Here is a 20,242-nt window from a genome sequence, read left to right on the forward strand (position 1 = left end):
GATCCTTCAGAAAATAAATGTTGAAACAAACCCTTTTACTCAAACCACTTTGTAAGTTTGTAAGAGCAATATTTAATATATGTCCCTATTTTTGGGCCGCTGCCCCCCCCCCCCCATTTTGTTGGCATTTGCCCAGATTTCTTGCACTAAGAGCTTGAGAGGTAAAAGCAGGAGACATGATTTCTAAAAATGTAAATCGGTTTTCTCTTCAAGTGTTTTACATTCAGTTGTAAAAACTCATTAAGGAAGGAGTCAGAAAAAGCATGTTTTTGTAAATTACAAGGACGTTGTTGTGGATGAAGCTCAGTCTGAACAGTGATGATCACTGGATTAGTATAAAATGAACTAAGCTGAAGAAGTTCTCGTTTCAGCAGTGATGATCACTGGATTGGTACCAAATGACCGAAGCTGAACAAGTTTTCATTTCAACAGTGATGATCACTGGACTGGTACCAAATGACCTAAGCTGAACAAGTTCTCGTTTCAGCAGTGATGATCACTGGATTGGTACCAAATAATCTAAGCTGAACAAGTTCTCGTTTCAGCAGTGGTGATCACAGGATTAGTACCAAATGACCTAAGCTGAACAGGTTTTCGTGTCAGCAGTGATGATCACTGGATTGGTACCAAATGACCTAAGCTGAACAAGTTCTCGTTTCAGCAGTGATGATCACTGGATTGGTACCAAATGACTTAAGCTGAACAAGTTCTCATTTCAGCAGTGATGATCACTGGATTAGTACCAAATGACCTAAGCTGAATAAGTTCTCATTTCAGCAGCTGAATAAGTTCTCATTTCAGCAGTGATGATCACTGGATTGGTACCCAATGACCTAAGCTGAACAAGTTCTTATTTAAGCAGTGATGATCACTGGATTGGTACCAGATGACCTAAGCTGAACAAGTTCTCGTTTCAGCAGTGATGATCACTGGGTTAGTACCAAATGACCTAAGCTGAACAAGTTCTCGTTTCAGCAGTGATAATCACTGTATTAGTACCAAATGACCTAAGATAAGCAAGTTCTCGTTTCAGCAGTGATGATCACTGGATTGGAACCAAATGACCTAAGCTGAACAAGTTCTCATTTCAGCGGTAATGATCACTGGATTAGTACCAAATGACCTAAGCTGAACAAGTTCTCATTTCAGCAGTGATGATCACTGTATTGGTAACAAATGACGTAAGCTGAACAAGTTCTCATTTCATCAGTGATGATCACTGGATTAGTACCAAATGACCTAAGCTGAACAAGTTCTTGTTTCAGCTGTGATGGTCGCTGGATTTGTACTAAATGGCCTAAGCTGAAGAAGTTCTCGTTTCAGCAGTGATGATCTCTGGATAGGTACCAAGTGACCTAAGCTGAACAAGTTCTCGTTTCAGCAGTGATGATCACTGGATTAGTACCAAATGACCTAAGCTGAACAAGTTTTCATTTCAGCAGTGATGATCATTAGATTGGTACCAAATGACCTAAGCTGAACAAGTTTTCGTTTCAGTGGTGATAATCACTGGACTGGTACCAAATGACCTAAGCTGAACAAGTTCTCGTTTCAGCAGTGATGATCACTGGATTAGTACCAAATGACCTAAGCTGAACAAGTTCTCTTTTCAGTAGTGATGATCACTGGATTAGTACCAAATGATGTAAGCTGAACAACTTCTCGTTTCAGCAGTGATGATCACTGGATTGGTACCAAATGACCTAAGCTGAACAAGTTCCCATTTTAGCAGTGATGATCACTGGGTTAGTACCAATTGACCTAAGCTGAACAAATTCTTGTTTCAGCAGTGATCATCACTGGATTAGTACTAAATTCCCTAAGGTGAACAAGTTCTCGTTTCAGCAGTGATGATCATGGATTAGTACCAAATGACCTAAGCTGAACAAGTTCTCGTTTCAGCAGTGATGATCACTGGACTGGTGCCAAATGACCTAAGCTGAACAAGTTCTCGTTTCAGTAGTGATGATCACTGGATTAGTACCAAATGATGTAAGCTGAACAAGTTCTCATTTCAGCAGTGATGATCACTGGATTGGTACCAAATGACCTAAGCTGAACAAGTTTTCTTTTCGGCAGTGATGATCACTGGATTGGTACCAAATGACCTAAGGTGAACAAGTTCTTATTTAAGCAGTGATGATCACTGGATTGGTACCAAATGACCTAAGCTGAACAAGTTCTCATTTCCGCAGTGATGATCACTGGATTGGTACCAAATGAGCAAAGCTGAAAAAGTTCTCATCTCAGCAATGATGATCACTGGATTGGTGCCAAATGACCTAAGCTGAACAAATTCTCATTTCAGCAGTGATGATCACTGGATTGGTACCAAATTAACTAAGATGAACAAGTTCTTGTCTCAGCAGTGATGATCACTGGATTATTACCAAATGACCTAAGCTTAACAAGTTCTCGTTTCAGCAGTGATGATCACTAGATTGGTACCAAATGACCTAAGCTGAACAAGTTCTCATTTCAGCAGTAATGATCAATGGATTAGTACCAAATGACCTCAGCTGAACAAGTTCTTGTTTCAGCAGTGATGATCACTGGATTGGTACCAAAGCTGAACAAGTTCTTGTTTCAGAAGTGATGATCCCTGGATTGGTACCAAATGACCTAAGTTGTACAAGTTCTCGTTTCAGCAGTGATGATCACTGGATTGGTACCAACTGACGTAAGCTGAACAGGTTCTCGTCTCAACAGTGATGATCACTGGATTGGTACCAAATGACCTAAGATTTGCAAGTTCTCGTTTCAACAGTGATGATCATTGGATTGGTGCCAAATGACCTAAGCTGAACAAGTTTCCGTTTCAACAGTGATGATCACTGGATTAGTACCAAATGTCCTAAGCTGAACAAGTTCTTGTTTCAGCAGTGGTGATCACTGGATTAGTACCAAATACCCTAAGGTGAACAAGTTGTTGTTTAAGCAGTTATGATCATAGATTAGTACCAAGTGACCTAAGCTGAATAAGTTCTCGTTTCAGCAGTAATGATCACTGGATTGGTACCAAATGACCTAAGCTGAACAAGTTCCCATTTCAGCAGTGATGATCACTTGATTAGTACCAAATCTCCTAAGCTGAACAAGTTCTCATTTCAGCAGTGATAATCACTGGATTGGTACCAAATGGCCTAAGCTGAAGAAGTTCTCGTTTCAGCAGGGATGATCACTGGATTGGCATCAAGTGACCTAAGCTGAACAAGTTCTCATTGCAGCAGTGATGATCACTGGATTTGTACCAAAGGACCTAAGCTGAACAAGTTCTCATTTCAGCGGTGATGATCATAGGATTGGTACCAAATGATCTAAGCTGAACAAGTTCTTATTTCAGCAGTGATGATCACTAGATTAGTACCAAATGGCCTAAGCTGAAGGAGTTATCCACAAAATGATCACTCCGTTGGTACCAAATGACCTAAGCTGAACAAGTTTTCGTTTCAGTAGTGATGATCACTAATCAGTAGTAAATTTCCTAAGCTGAACAAGTTCTCGTTTCAGATACTCATCTGATCCCACTGTAGAATGTTTGATTTTTTTCAGTGGAACATAGAAATAGTACTGGCTTGCAGATATATCACCTTACATAAATTTTGGCAAATGGCAGTCACATTTTCCATTACTAAGCTATGAAAGTATCTACATTAGCTTACCTTATATTACAAAGCAGTGATGGCAGAAAGAAAGAAATGTCTATCTGTTTTACCCGGTTTACTATTGAAATGTCGAACAGCACTACATTGACTGTACTATAGTCGAACACGGAAGTTCGAAAATAGTAATGTCGATGACAAAAAAACAATCTAGGACTGTGTTTTAACATGGGTCGAGGTAGGGGAGATGTTTGTAGTTCTGAATAATACTGAACACCTACCTTGACCCATGTTAAAACCTTTCCTAGATTGTTTTTTTGACATTGACGTTACTATTTTTGAACTTCCGTGTTCGACTATAGTACAGTTGATGTAGTGCCGTTCGACATTTTAATAGTAAACCATTTTACCCTTTTTGTGTAGCTATTATCTTTCTGTTGTCTTTCTTACATCCGTTTCATTTACCACCACACACCTTGGGCCTTCTGGAATGGCTCTGTATTCTTACAATCCACTGCCTACTAAGGTAACCTGCTCTGTTTATTCACCGAATCATTCACAGTGGAAATTCTTTCTAATGTCTACACTGACATTTGGACCATTAATCAGGCTGATATGCCCTTTCCTCCATCTTCTGACCTTTGTGTTTTTCTGCAAGTAATCACACTGTTCCAGAAGTGTCTTATGAGATCTTTAACCTGACATTTAGCCAATTTTCCATGAATTTCTTCCTTATGGAAAAAAAGATGATGTTGTAAATCATTGTCTGCAGTGTAAAAACATATAAAAAAAACTTTCTGCAGAGAGAGCCAAGAACGCCTTCACCTCCCACCATACCTCTCAACTGTCCAGATTTTAGCAGACTGTCCAGATTTCTGTCTCATATTTTTCATCTGTTCCTCATAAAATTTGTGATTTTCTACATTTTTGTAACAAATCACTGAGGACTGAATTCTAGAAATAATGACAAGCATCTGAGTTTCAGACTTCATATCCTTCAGAAAATGCATGGTAACACAAGACTTATTTATTCTAGCAACTTTCTAAGTTCATAAAATCAATATTTATAATATGTCCCTATTTTTGGGGCTTTGTCCCCCCCCCCCATTACTTTTGGCTTTGTCTAGATTTTTGTGCTAAGAGTTTGAGAGCTATGCCTTCTACATTGTCATATCTCTAAATCCACCAACACTCAAATTGCACAACATTGGTTGGTAAGGAAAAACTTCCCTCCTCACACCGTTTTGCAATCTCACACTAGTGGAAAACTTTCCACAAAACATGGGAACTGAAAAAAAATAATAGATAATTCCTGTTTTGTAAAATCTTTGCTTGGCAGAATGCAGGATGTCTTATTTTATGCACCTGTATTACTTTCTCTTCATTGCCTTTCTTCAGGTGAGCTTTGATATAGCTACTTAATCTGTCCTCTTAATACTTGCCCTTTTCTCCCTTTATAATCCTGATAACCTTTCTTTGTGCATTCTTTAGTAGATTTCCCACAATTTGATATTTTCCCTTCAATCCTCTTAATTCCTGTCAAGATATCTGATTCAAAGATTCCAGTAAACACTCATCCCAAGGCTGCCATTTCTGGAAACTTATCAACCATTTCTCTTTAGACTGATATGGCGTCATACCTGCTAATCGCATCCACAACGAGGGTAGGACAAAGAGAGTGACTCCCTACTTCTCAGCTGCCAGATTTTTGCAGGATGTCTGGATTTTTGCTTTCTATTTTTGTTCTGCTTATCATAAAAGTTGTGGTTTCATGGCAAATCACTGAGGACTGAAGACAGACATTTGAGTTTCAGGCTTCATATCCTTCAAAAAATGCATTCTAACACAGCATCAATTGGTCTAGCAACTTTCTAAATTTATAAAAAACAATGTTTAAAATGTGCCATTATTTTTGGAGCCTTGTACCCCTGTTAGTTTAGGCTTTGTCTATATTTCTTGAACTAAGAGTCTGAGAGGTATGAGTGACTCCCTGGGCTCAGGCTATCTGGAGCAGTGATCAGCAGGTTTCAGTGGTGTGGGAGTACAGTAGTGCCATCAATTTATGAAGCTGTCAGGATAAAGGATACCAGTACTACACTTATGGTCATAGGTGAAGTGCTGAGTGGTCAGTGTATAGGTAATAACTGCAGCAAGTTGGTTGTTACATTTTTTGATGGGATCACCAGTTTAGGGAACTGCACAAAGTGCCAGATAACCTAAAGTTCTGCTACTAATCTTTGATTTTTGCAATGCAGACACTCTTTTTCCCATTTAACCAACTTCTTGTCTAATCTTAATCCTGTAGTTTGCCTTCCAGTGTCCTACGAAGGACTGAGTCAAGCTGGCCTACTATGAAAAGGAGATAATCAGGCAGAGTGCATGTGACCAATACAGAAGCACAAGGCTTAATACCAGACTCTTCACCATTTGGTAAATCGGTATCTTATTTTCCAGAGGTAAAATTGTGCAACATCCTCTGAGTAGCAAAATATTCATACACTGCAAAGTAGGAAGTAGGATGAATTGCTATCACTATCACAATTGCAGTAGTAATGATGGATCGTGACATCGTACATTTATGTTGCTCCCATAACATTTTCATTTTCAGTTCCGGTAAATATAGTGTCCTACCCTTTGGAAAGAATATTGTGTAGTTTTATTTTAACAATTTGATGGTAATACCGGAGAGGGAGTCTGATAGTGGTGTGGTACATTTAAGGCTGATTCATATGCTTTGGATATATCAGGAAATTAGGAAAGCAAAGCTATGTGGTCAAGGATTCAAGCTTCTGCCAGTTGGGCATTAAAGAAAGACTTTCAGCACATAAGTGACCACAAGTTCTGGATATTGGGCCTGAACCCAGAGAACGTCCTACAATCTACAAATGGAAGTAGGTTTTCCATTTATAAATAGTCATCACTGTAATTATCTTTCAGCATTAGGAGAACCTCCCAGTTGATATAGGAGTTGATTTACATTGTTATATTAATATAGTTTTTCTGACTATTAAGTCTGAACCAGAATTCACTTTGTTGAACAAGTACCGGTTATCTTTCTGTATGGGGTCTATATTACATTATTGAAAACTGAAGTCAGCGAACACATGTTCACTGACCAATAAACAGTGAACTGTCATTTCCGTGCACAGCCAGTACAGCAAATTTTTTCCTAGGGGAAAAAATCGCTTGGCCATCATCGTGAATTTGCCCTTTTCCTCACTGTAGTGTGATGTCGGAGTTGGTATATTTAGTTGGGGGTGAGGGGCACAGACCCCCATATTGGGGGTTGTGGGGGTGCAGCCCCCCACTTTGACAAGTTTTGAATACTGTCTCATTTCTGGTTGGCCAAGCGATTCTTTCCCCTAAAAAAACATTTGCTGCAGTGGCTGTTTACAGAAATGACAGTTTTCTGTTTAGTAGTCGGCAAACAGGCATTCACTGACTTGGAATTCTGATGTCATAATATAGACTCTTCTGTATGTATGGGATAACTTAGCATAGGCCAAATTATAGTGTGATACAAATGACTTGTTTATTTCATGTGTTACTGTATACTTAATTTTCTAGAAATCTCTTAGCATTTGTTATAAAAGGTTTAACTTTCTGCTTATCATGAATGTTATTCAGTTTGAAGTACGATAACTGGCAATAAAATATTTCACAAAAAATATATTGAAAAAGACAGTAAAAAGACAGTCTTCCTTTCAAAATGATCACTGTCATAAGGAGTCTTAGCAAACTATCTATATCAGTCTTAGCGTAGATCAAAATATCTCCAGAGTGGTGTAACACCTCACATTTGTCCAAAATTTTGCAGAATTCTGAACTGGAATAGTCGCGGTAAAGGAAATTTTCTATACTACATGAAGAGAAGTCGTTTCCCAGCTTACAAAAATATTCACCTCTTGGAGGCAAAGGAGGACCCAAACAAGTTCTTCATGGAGCTAAGTCTTGGATGGTAACACCCGACGATCTCAGTATTATATTACCCCAATTACCATAACCAAGCTTTTCTAAAAACCCTGGTTGTGGTGGGCACTCCAGTGCTGTATAGTAAAAATATTGAGGAATCAGAGAAAACTAAAGAGGTTTATTGTGTGTCTTCCAAATGTCATCTGCATATTGTAATCTCTCATGTACCACTCAGCAGCCTCCTGCAAGACAGGCATATCCGATTGGAGTGCAACCATCTGGAGTCTCCACTATTTCACCAAATGAAAGAAGATTCTCAGATCTATAATTAGTCTAAACCCATGTGATATCTTGGAAACAAGGGAAGATTTGTATTAAAACCCTTTTACTGTTATCTGAAAATTCTTCCTGCACATTCATTGGCCAACATGACCACAAAAAGGGTGAGTAATTATTCTGAAATTGTCTAGTCAGGTAGTAGTAGGTGATACAGAGGCTCCATAGCCTCTAAAAGGTGTCACAGTTCTAGAATGTATCTGAGACCCAGGAATGTACAGTAAGGGTGCCTCATAAATGCGTAAATGTAGACAATGTATTGAACCTCCCTCCATATCAGTTTTCTGACTTAGGACAAGACTGCCAGATCTACTGAGAGCCCATGGCTGGAGGAAGGCTTGTCTTGGTCAGCTTAGCATAAGAACTAATTGGCAGGAGTCAGGTGGGCTATCTTTTTACAGACTTCAGCTGATGCCTTGAAAACTTCTTACTGAATGCCATAGATGATTTGAGAGCTGCAAGAGTAGAGCACATATCCTTAACTGTAGAAAAACGTTATACTTTTTTATTTTCTGAAGATCACCATTGATCACTTAAGATAGGGTACCAAAAATTGACATTGCTTAGAGGGCCATATTGTGCACGCAGATGCCAGAAGAAGTGACTATGATCTCTGCATTTTTTGCATTGATATGATACCATTCAACAGTGAGCCATAATTTTAGAGGCTGCATGCAAAAGTTTCCCCATAGTTAAATGTTCATGCGAGTCTTCCATTGAAACAACCTTTTCTATGACCTTATCCACTAGGGAGAACTAAAAATGGGCCATGTGGTAAAATAATTAAGCAAACGATAGGGCTAGAATAGCAGAGGAGTACATCCTTTTGCTATAAGAATTCTTTATCATGGTCTCCTTCTGTGGGAAAATGATAACCATATACTGAGGTCTCTCTAACCTAGGCTAGGTGGTGAAAATGACAACACATTTACTGTAGGGGTTTCTGAAGAATGTTTGAGATATGGTTGTTATTTTTGTAGCAGAGAAACTTGAGGCTGAATCTGCAAAAAAATGGGATCTGAGTTGAACACCACTGCACCTCAGGCTTCTCCAGCAGGTATTGAGGTATTTTCTTTCTAGGCAGGTACTGAAAAATGATCACTTCTAATGGCTTTCCAAAGGAAGTGTACATTTGTAGAGGAAGAGTCATTCATTATGCATGTTGAATTAAGAAGGAAAAAAATACCATAATTAACAAGTAAGGACTTGGACAAGGAAGGATGGACAATACTTTTCTTGGAAGCTTCTGAGATTGATCTGAATTCATCGCTAGAAATGGGTATGAGTATGGGAAAAGAAGGCATATCGTTAGATATTACCTGGGCCAGTAGTTGGCTGGAATGGAGCACCTTACTAACAGGTAGTAGTAGCACTGGACATTGTACCATAAACTGAGTTAATGAATGATGTAGATAGACTTCTTCATCTGGTGGAATATTAGCCAATATCTGCATAAAAGGCCCTTAAAACATAATGCTGACATAAATAAAACTGCAGGCTAGAATGTTGGCTGGATGAAAAAAGAATGAGGTCTCTACTATCACTAGCAACAGCCAATAGCTCAGAGGAAGGCAACAGGTCATGTCCCCTTGGAGCTAGATTCCAACCCAAGGCTAGGCACTTGGATTCTAAGCTCCAAACTCTTGTGTTTCCCTCTTGTGGTTCACAGACTAGGAACAGTAGTGACTAACACTCAGTCCTTCATCCCAGAGATGAATGGCCAAGACTCAACTTTTTGTGTGACCTTGACCTCTTACTATTAAATGATGAACAAGTGGAGGGGATCAGAGGTCACTGAGATAGCAGTGAAATCTGAACTGGTTCTGGTCTAGATGACCTAAGACTGGTTTCTGGATTCCTCACCTTTTGTCTCTCTCTGTCTTTTATACTTGTCCACGTCATAACTGTCATACTTAACAGTGCTCTCCAGCCTGTTCTTATGGTAAATTGATTAAACTGTGAGTTGCGGTAGGCCTTTACTCTTTTTTTTTTACCTCTTGCATGTGGTACTGGGTTAAAGCAATTGTAATGAAAACTGAATGGGATGTTTTACTCTGGTCTGAGGCTGAAGAGGCAAAGATGCTGATAATACTGGCTGGGAGTGACTTTCTCTGTCTCCGAGGTACTGAATATAAACATTTTCCTATGACAAAATATGAAGACTTAAAACATGAGGTGCTAGAAAGAACTGAGGACAACTGGGGTGTAAATAGCCTTTAATAGAAGTATACAGATACTTTATGTATTCCAGAGGGGGGTATCCTCTTCCCAAGCACAGGTATTAGCAATGAATTCTGCAGAGCCACATGAAAAGGCAAGGGAAGGAATTTGCAAGCAAAATCTTATAGAAGAAGTCCTCATAAAATAGAGTGTATTAACTAATTTGTCATCTCCAGCCTTCATATTTAAGAACTGAGGTCTGTCAGTTTCTAATATCAATATATTCTGTGATGTCAGAACAATTATTATTTGGCATACATTGAAGGGGAATGTAAAATAAAATAGTCAACGTGAGCCAGGTGTTACTCTTGTAATTAGATAATATGTACCAGAATATTTGTGAAAGTTGCATCATGAATGAATGGGTACAAAGCTGTAGGCTGGGTGAATATAGCGCAGAGGAAGTAATCATTTTCCAGTAGGACGTACTCTGGATTGTCACTGGAATCATAATAAACCTTTCATTATACTGATCACATTTCCTGATTCAGACTCACATTTTCCCCATCCTTCATAAAATTTTTTACCGTATAAATCACTGAGGATTACAGTCAGTTAATAATGCCAGATTAGAGTTCATAATTTATATTGTTAGGAAAATACATGCTGATGCAAAACTTGCTGCTCTGTTAACTTTTTAAACGACTTAGAGAAATATTTAAAATTGTCCCCATCTCCATTAATTTTGGTTTTGCCCTTGATTCTTGAGCAAAGGATTCAAAAGCTTTTGCAGAATAAAAGTGAAGCAAACATTTTAAAATTCACATAAATGTGTAGTTTTTTATGACCTAATAAGTTTGTTAAAAGAAGGAACCCACAGACCTCTCTAGTCTGGTTATATGTTCTAGTTAAGCAGGTAAATCCTCAACTTCAACTGCCTCTTTTCAGCAGAGCTGTAGCTGGTTCTTGTAATGTCCCCAGTCTGGCACCCCATCCCCTCGGCTCTTCAGCTGAATGGCAATAAAAAGTCTGTTCGCCTAGCCTGGTGTCCCATGGCTTTTTACTGCTTACCGCACAGAAGTTGTTGAAGTGATGAAGTGTATTTGTGTGCTGGCATTCAGAAATGCTGGTACAGAAAAAAGAATGCAGGAATTGCACTTCTTGAGCATCCCCCCCGCACACCTTGATCCCAGGGCGAATCTTTTGCCCCACTCTTGCTATGCTCTGCTTTTCAAGGGTAAACTAGGAGCACTGTGTGTGTTTATGACCTAGCCAGAGCAGAGACTAGAAGAAACAAACTAAGGGTTAAACTTGTTAACACTTATATGCTAAACCACTATGCCAAACCTCCACACTTACTCTTTAAGTCCATCTCGAACAAGGAAATCTCTTAAATCTTTCTTGCTGTTAAATACAGGCAGCTTGATAACCATCTGGAAGTGCAGCACAACACTATGATATCCTAGTGACCTGAGTGTCGAAAAACATGGAAGGATCTGGTGCAATCAGTCAAACATGGCTGGTATTTGTAGGATGAACGAAGTTCTAGAAGGAAGTTAACATTTCAAACACACCAGCGAGGCAGCTACTTGTGTTAGACCATAAAGTCTATCCCCCATTTCATTGCCCAGCTGCAGCTTGCCCACTGAAACCTATCAATTTGAGCTTAGCCAGTCAGACGGACCATTTTCCATTTGTGGTAAATAACTTACTCATGTTTGTTTACCTTAGGATTTATTGTATCAGAGGAAGGTGTATGCAGAATTATTATATAAGAAGGAAGTATGTTCATAGTTTTGCCAGCACTCCCAGTCAGGAAAAAAGTTCCATTGAATTGTCTTTTCATCTTCTTGACTTTCATTAAATGGACTTTGGTGAGTTAGGCTGCAGTTAAACTGACTACATCTTTCTACTCCTATATCAGAGAATATTTGTGTACATATTTCCAAGCACTTACCCACCACAATGTCCAGATTTTCACAGAATGTCCATATTTTTTGCCTTATATTTTTGGACTGTTCCTCATAAAATTTGTGGTTTATTGGCAAATCACTGATGATTGTAGTCACTAAATAATGACAAACATTTGAGTTTCAGACTTTGTATCTTTCAGAAAATGCATGCTATCACAAAACCTGTCAATCCAGCAACTTTGTAGGTTTATGAGTGATATTTAAAATCTGTCCCTATTTTTGGACCTTTGCCCCCCCCCCCATTATTTATGGCTTTGTTCAGATTTCTCATGCTAAGAGGTTGAGTGGTATGCCTAACACCCATGATGTTAATGGAGTCTAATGCCTGTTAACCAGGAACAGAGAAAGAGATAATATGAAGTAAAAACTGTGCTGTCACTGGATAACCTTAAGTTACAGTCTTTGAGACTCTGATGCATGAATCTGACTTCTTTAGCAAACAGGCATGCAGACCATAGTGCTGGAATAAGAGTGTGTTAGCAATGAATAATTCTCAAATTTATATGCACAGTATTATATTCTTTAAGTTTTTACACTGGTAGCCAACAGAAGTACTGAACCTATGTTTTGTTTGCAGATATTTGTAAGGAAAAAAAAAACTTCTCCCATAATTTCCTAGGCCAGTCAATTAAAACATACTTAAAGTTCTTACAGTTTTTCTTCTGTCATGTAAAACCCAGCTATACTTTTATTTCCAGTACTCAGGATTTCATTTATAGAAAAAAAAAACTGAGCTGATATCTTCTTTATTCCAAGGCTGAATGCTACTTTATGCATATCTGTTTATATTTATTAATTTATTTATTGATCAGCATTCGCCCCAGATCTGTCCATTATTTTCATATAACTAGCTACACATTGTACATTTTTCTTTTTCTTTATGTATTGTTTGGGACTGAAACATCTGGATTTTTTTCAAAGTTAAGCTGAGGTTTAATGCAGAGCTAAAAGGCACACTGAAGACATAATTAAAATTAAGTATTGTACGTCACAGCTTGGTAACATACAAGGACTGCAATTCAGCAGACATGAATAATATATAGCAAAAGAGTGTAAAGAGGAAGAATAAATAATTTAACAGTGGGTCTAAGTAATTCTTTAATAATAGTTAATAACCTCTAATGATTTTGAAATCAATTTCTCAGTGAAAAGACTGACTGAAATCTTAGACTTTGCTACCTAACTGGCTAGCCTCATCTGTCATGTGATGTGTGCACCACACTTGCGAAGTACCATGAGGACTAAACAAGAATTTGTCAACGCATTGTATTTATGCAGTTTACACATAGTTTATACAAACAGCAACTCCCATTTTGAGATTCAAGCATTTTTATCCTAGAATGATAAAACAAATATGATTATACATTATAATAGAGAATGAACATTAGGGTCTGCTGAGGTTTGAAATACACCTGCCAGGATGCATCTGATATTAAAATAATAATAGAGTTCTGTAGAAGTTTTCAGAATGGCACTGGATTCGGTTTTATCAAGAATTGTATATTATTGTCACCACTTCTAAAATGAGGAACATGCTGTCATGGGCATTTATCTAGTGGACTGGTACCTATCACATATCCAAATCAGACATAACAAAGTCACAATGAAACAGGTTTCTATGCTATGATAACTATACCACAAACAGAATAAATGTATACCAAGGCAGTGACTTGAAGTGCCTGCTTGAACAATAAAGAGAAGTAGTGATTTTCATTACAAAGCTGTCTGTTACTGATTCACTTTTATTAGCACTTGGTAACTTACTGCAATTTGTAGTGGAATTCATACGTCACGTTGTCTTTACTAAGATCTTCCTGCTCCCAAAAACAAGTGACGTCTTCCAGCCTCTGACTAAAGCATTTTGGGTTATTAGGCTCTGTGGCCAGCAGCTTGGAAACTGGTGTTTGAAAAACAAAGGTTTAATTACTTTGCGAACAGATTTATAAAAAATAAAATTCTTGAACAATCAACAGACTAAAACAATCATTAACATATTTTAACAATGGAAAAACTCACAAACATTGGTAAAATATTTCTTCATACATATATTCACAGTTTTTGAACAATCCACTTTCTCTTAGGAGATCCTTTTTTGACACCTTTCAACAACTTAAATAACAGTATATAGCTAAATATTAAAATAAACACAACAGTTGTTTCTTTTGAGGTCTAATCAGTCATCAGTCTTTAAATTCTTTGTCCTTTAATACATTTCATAGTAATCCCTCCTAATTTTATTGTTGCAAGTGTTTAATCATGCTTACAGTGTTGACAAACATAAAAAAATATATAGCAAAGTTTTTTTCATCATTCCCCAAATCACCCCCAGTATAGTGTTTATCAGTCTTTAGTAGTTTCCTTATAGAGTTTGTAAGGCAACAAATTGACTTCATACTTTTGCCAAGGATTTTTTGTTGTAGTTTGACTTTCCCTGACTTCTAACTTTTCCATAATCAATATAACTTCTTAGACTGTTAACACTATTCTAAATTTCCATCTTTGGATATTACCTTCTTAGCTGCTAACATTATGAAAAATAACATTGCCATCTCTGTGCTATTGCACAAAATATATCTGTCCCATCCCACAATGTGTTCTTTTGTGATCTGTATATCTTTTTTTGTAGCAATTCAGATAGTAGGTGCTGTAATTCATCTTTAAATATATCAAAACATGTACAGGACCAAAACTATGATGCCCAGGTAGGCCTTCTGGAAAGACAGTCTCTTTTTCAGTTGCGACCAGTGAGCGGTGTCTTATTAAGTGACTTGCTCAAGGTCACAAAAAAGACAAATGATGGATAAGGGAATCAAACCTTTTTTCCACAGGAACTACTGCTCATAGTCTTATCCCTCTGCACCAACTGCCAGACATGAACATATATCCAGTGCACCTTGCTCATGTCTCTGGCAATAGGTATCTGCTTCAGGAATCTCTTCCTCGACCTCTGGAGAGTGTAAACATCCCTAATCTTTTACACTTTCATTACACTGAACCCATTAGCACCTTCTGTGCCCTGGTAGCAGACCGCCTTGCAAGTGAGCAACTCTTCTAACCTTTAAACCTCTGATTATAATGACTCAATTTGAAGCAAAGTAAGTTTTAGGAAATCTGACAGGCCTACATGTCAAACTACACTCTCCAATCATTTATATTCTAGTTGCAAAAAAAAAAAAAGAAAAGAAAATACATTACGCAATTCGAAAAGCAAAAACTGAAAACTGTTGAAAAATAGAGCAAGAAACCACACTGAGTCCAAAAATAAGGTAAGCACTTTCGTTTACTGAAATAAGCAAACTTCATCAGACAATTCAAAAAACATACTACAAAACTTAAATAAGCTAACAAGTCATGACATCACTCAAAAATTGAATAAACCAAGCCTCCATTTAAAGAGCCAAAGTCACACCATAATACCATAAAATTATACCCATTCAAAATTAGAAACCTTAGTATAAAAAAATCAAACATTTAAAAATAAACACTAAAAACCTTAATATTAACCAATAATAAAAAACAGTCTCACATAGACCTACCACGACAGCAAACCAAACACATAATCACACAAAAACATACTCGGAGGCTCTAAATAAAGATCTGCTGAAGCAGCAGAGACCTCCAAAGCAGACACCCAAGCAGCCGCTACCCCAAAACAAAACACGTGCAACACATATCTCACAAAGCCAGTGTGCCAAACAGTCACAGCCCTTAAGACTAAACAACACACCTGATACACTTGTAATAGGTGACTCTATCATCAGGCACACTGACATCCCACTCACCAGGCTGAACAAGGAGAGGGTCACGGTGAGCAGCCTGTCGGGCGCTAGGATCCGCCACATAACACAAGCACTCAGGTCACTCCAAGGCAAGTACAAATATGACTCAGTCATTGTCCATGCTGGTGTGAATGACCTGAGACGCACCTCCCTGGACTACATGAAAAGAGACATAAAGGAGCTCTCTGAGCATGTAGCCCAGGCCGGTATGACCCTGACCTTGAGTAGCATCTTACCCTCACCAAGAATGATGCCACAATATGAAGACAAGATGATCAATTTCAACAAATGGCTTAAGTACTGGTGTCATTCAAAGGGGATCCAATGCCTGTCAGCTTGGGATGATATGCTCGACAAGCCACGATGCTTCGCTAGGGACAGCTTGCACCTGTCACCCTGGGCTTTGGATATTGGCAAAGGCTCTTGCTACCCCCATAGTGCCTTTTTTAGGCAAGGCTCAAAAGACAAACCCACCTCCATAGGTATCACAAGGGATAAGAAACTAAGAGTAATGCTACTCAATGCCAGAAGTCTAAACCTCAAGATGCATGCACTCAAAACTCTCCTTAGCATGGAGAACATCGATATCTGTGCAGTAACAGAAACCTGGTTCAGGGCTCCCGAGAGCACCCCATCACTACGAGGTTATACCTCATACCATGCTTTTCGGCCCCAAAACTTAGACCGAACCACAAAAGGAGGGGGAGTATCGATATTCATCAAAGATACCCACACCTCGAGGTTGGTGGCAAAGCACGAAGCATCAGAGACTATCCATGTGCAACTAACAGTGGGTAAAACTGCCTCCCAGTTTATAGCCTGCTACAGACCACCCTCCCAAACCCAGGAACCCCACTCGGCCTTCCTGAGAACACTGGAAAATATGAAGGTCTCTCCAAACACCATTATATTGGGTGACTTCAACTACCCAAACATAGACTGGGAGCATTACTCTAGCTCCAACACCCTAGCCCAAAGGTTCCTAGAATTTATAAACTCAAATGCTATGGAACAACTTGTTACCACTCCCACAAGAGGGGAAAACATACTGGACTTGAACATCACCAACATGGGGATTCTATGCTCCAGACCAGAAGTGTATCCCTCACTGGTAAGATCAGACCATAAACTAATCTCACTAGATATTCACATCCCGACCCCACCCCCTGCCCAGAAAACCACAGTGAAAAACTTCTCTAAAGCAAATTTCACACTCCTCAAAACCAAGGTGGAATCCTTCAAAGCCCCCGGGCCTGTGGAAAATACGGCCCAGACCGAAGAATCCTTTATAAATGCATTCTATGAACACCTTCAGGAATGCATGGATCATGCGATCCCAAATAAAACCAAGACCCAATCCTCCAAAGGCAGACGTCCTGTCTGGTGGACCCCAGCCATAAACAAACTATACAATAGAAGGAGGAAGCTACTAAATGATAGAGCAAAATACCAAAAAGGGAAGGCATCACTGATCAGTATTAGCAAAAAACTACGGGCACACATAAAATTGTCTAAGGCCAGCTTCGAGAGAAAAATTGCACAGGACACTAAGGATAATCACAAGGCTTTCTTTAGTTATGTTAGGAACCTGGTGGTAATTCCCAGATATGCTCAGAATTAGTCCAAAATGACAAAAAATACACCGAACCCACAGACATTGCCAACATCCTAGCTGACAGGTTCAGCAAACTTCTCCCTCCCCACCAAAAGGGCAAATATCTATCCCAGCAGAGTGCTGCCCCTGACATCTCAGATGCTCAGGTAAGAGCCGCCTCTCCAAAGCAAAAACACAGCATCAATGGGACCAGATGGTGTCCAGGCTGCGTCCTACATGAACTCCAAGAAGAGCTAAACCCAAACATAAAACTACTGTTCAATCTCAGCCTTACTACAGGATATGTGCCCAAAGAATGGCGTGCAGCAACAGTGGTCCCTCTCCATAAAGGTGGTGCCTCAACGGATCCTGGAAACTATCGCCCCATAAGCCTGACTAGCTTGGTCTGCAAAGCTATGGAAAGGATCATCATGGACCTCATAAATAAAGATATTGGGGACCTACAAACACTGGATCCTACCCAGTTCGGCTTTGTTAAGGGCAGATCCTGCCTCTTAAACCTGGTTGATTTCTTTGAAACAGTCACCAAGGCCATTGACGAGGGAAGGTGGTCCACACAGCCTACCTGGACCTCGCAAAGCCTTCGATACAATACCCCACGGGCATTATAGATAAGCTCACCAGCTTAAATATAAACCCCTATGTCACTAGATGGATTGCAAACTGGCTCAAGGACAGAACCCACATGGTTAGAATTGCTGGAGCCATGTCAGACTCCAAACCAGTTACAAGTGGTGTCCCACAAGGCTCAGTCCTGGGACCTCTCTTGTTCGGTATATATTTCTCGGAGGTACAGGCCAACACGGAAGGACTGTGGCTGACCAAGTTCGCAGATGACTGCAAACTGGGCGCCATAATCGACTCTCCAGCCGACACAAGCATCCTCCAAAAGGGCCTCATAGAAACAGACAACTGGTGCCAGAGCCATGGCCTCAAGCTAAATGCCAAAAAGTGTATAGTCATCCCCTTTGGCAAAAACAAAGTGCCCATAAATTACCACATAGGTGGTAATCCATTAAGTACAGAAGAAGTAATTAGGGACCTGGGACCCAAGTTGATAGCAATCTCTCATTTGACAACCACGTGGCCAAAGTGGTTAGAAAAACATTTTATATAGCCCACCTAATCATGAAGGGATTCACATCTAGATCAGGGGAGGTCATCGTGCCTCTTTACTCATCCCTCATCGGGCCCATAATTGAGTACAATGCCCCTTTTGGGATGTACCTTACCAGACACCTGCAGCAACTGGAAAGACCCCAAAAGTACCTCACCAAGAGGATCAAAGGGCTCAAACAGATGCCATATGCTGCCCGGTTAAAGAAACTCCAGCTCTACTCAGTGGCATACCGCCTGTTCAGAGGCGATCTGTGCCTGACATATAAAGCCATGTCCAACCCGGAATTAATGGACATGCTGCACCTCAGAAAATCCAAATCCCATCGAGCTACGCTCGAGAGACTTGAACCTCAGCACTGAAATAAATAGGACATGCTGGAGGGACAGATTCATAACCCAGAGGTTCCCTTCACTCTGGAATAAAATCCCAGTCCAGGTTAGGCAGAGTCCCTCATTGACTCTCTTCAAGAGGAATCTTGATGAGTGGATGGGAGATCGTAGGTTTACCCCGGGTATCACTTCTGTGTCACTGTTAGACAGAGGCACAGTATACTAACCTCGAAAAAGGGCATAGCAAAATAAATTTAAAATGGGTGGCGAAAGCCAAACACATTCTGGCTAGGCTTATAAATGCCCTAGGGCAGATAGCCTAGTATGAACCTATGAACCTATTAATATATATTATACATGAAAATAAAAATAAAAAGCATTATGGAATATGGAAAAACTGTATATATATATATATATATATATATATATATATATATATATATATATATATATAAATATATATGTACTTGTATTTTTCATCTGGTCAAAGCCCTCAATTTAACAATATATCATGCCACTGTGTGCATGGAAAAGGTGAGGTAAAATTGAAAATCTGACCATGTATTTAAAAATTGGTGACTGCTTACCCCTTATATTATTAGATTTTTTGTGAATATATATATATATATATATATATATATATATATATATATATATATATATATATATATATATATATATCTAGATATGCAAGTATAAATGCATCTTTATTTCTGATGTTTCCCCTATACTGATTGTACCAGGTGTATATTCATCATAAAACAATACTACTGGGGGAAATAAATCTGTCATGTGTAACATAAAACTCTGAAAAAAAAAGACTTCCAAATGAACTGGACATATTTTATTTATTTTTTTTATTTTATTTTACCTTTGTTTACTGGGATAATTAGACAGGCCTGGGGATTTAATAAACACTGTATAGGGATAGTGTAGTGCCTACATGGAATGGATCAGTGTACATGGCCACTGTTCTCCCTCAGCAGCACTGCATGCATATTAATGATGGTGTGCTGCTGAAGAAGAGCAGAGGAATAGGGTTATTGCATCAGTGCAGGGAGTTTGTAGTGGGTAACCGTGGCTGTAGATGACTGTGAAGCTCCCTGCAAAGCCCCTTGTGACAGTAATAAAGGTGTGAAGTTGGATGTGTGACATTTATAGCATTAATTATTTTATTCTAATTTTTTTATTAGTGCATGTTTGTGCAGTGTAGCATGGGTGCAGCACTGCCAAGCTGTGCTCACATATAGACAGCTGACACCTGCCAGACATCTAAAAATAGAAACTGGATGTCATTAATTATTTATTTATAGCTATGTTTGCACATGTGTGTGTAGGTTTGCACAGCATGCCTCACCACACAGTACTGCTAACAGGTACCTCAGTAGTAGAGCAGTTTTTCCATTGTACATGTAG

General features: G+C 39.0%; 1 protein-coding gene across 1 annotated transcript in view; it reads right to left on the bottom strand.

Moving 5' to 3' along the window:
- Positions 1–20,242, bottom strand: part of EPOR (erythropoietin receptor) — a 377,631-nt gene that overhangs the window by 154,543 nt on the left and 202,846 nt on the right. Inside the window, exon 2 of the mRNA XM_044084616.1 lies at positions 13,748–13,880. Coding sequence (XP_043940551.1) covers positions 13,748–13,880 — 133 coding nt within the window. The remainder of the gene's footprint in view (positions 1–13,747; positions 13,881–20,242) is intronic.

The sequence above is a fragment of the Protopterus annectens genome, chromosome 9.part0 (assembly GCF_019279795.1).
Source record: "Protopterus annectens isolate FY-2018-M chromosome 9.part0, PAN1.0, whole genome shotgun sequence".
In the NCBI taxonomy this organism is placed as follows: Eukaryota; Metazoa; Chordata; order Ceratodontiformes; family Protopteridae; genus Protopterus; species Protopterus annectens.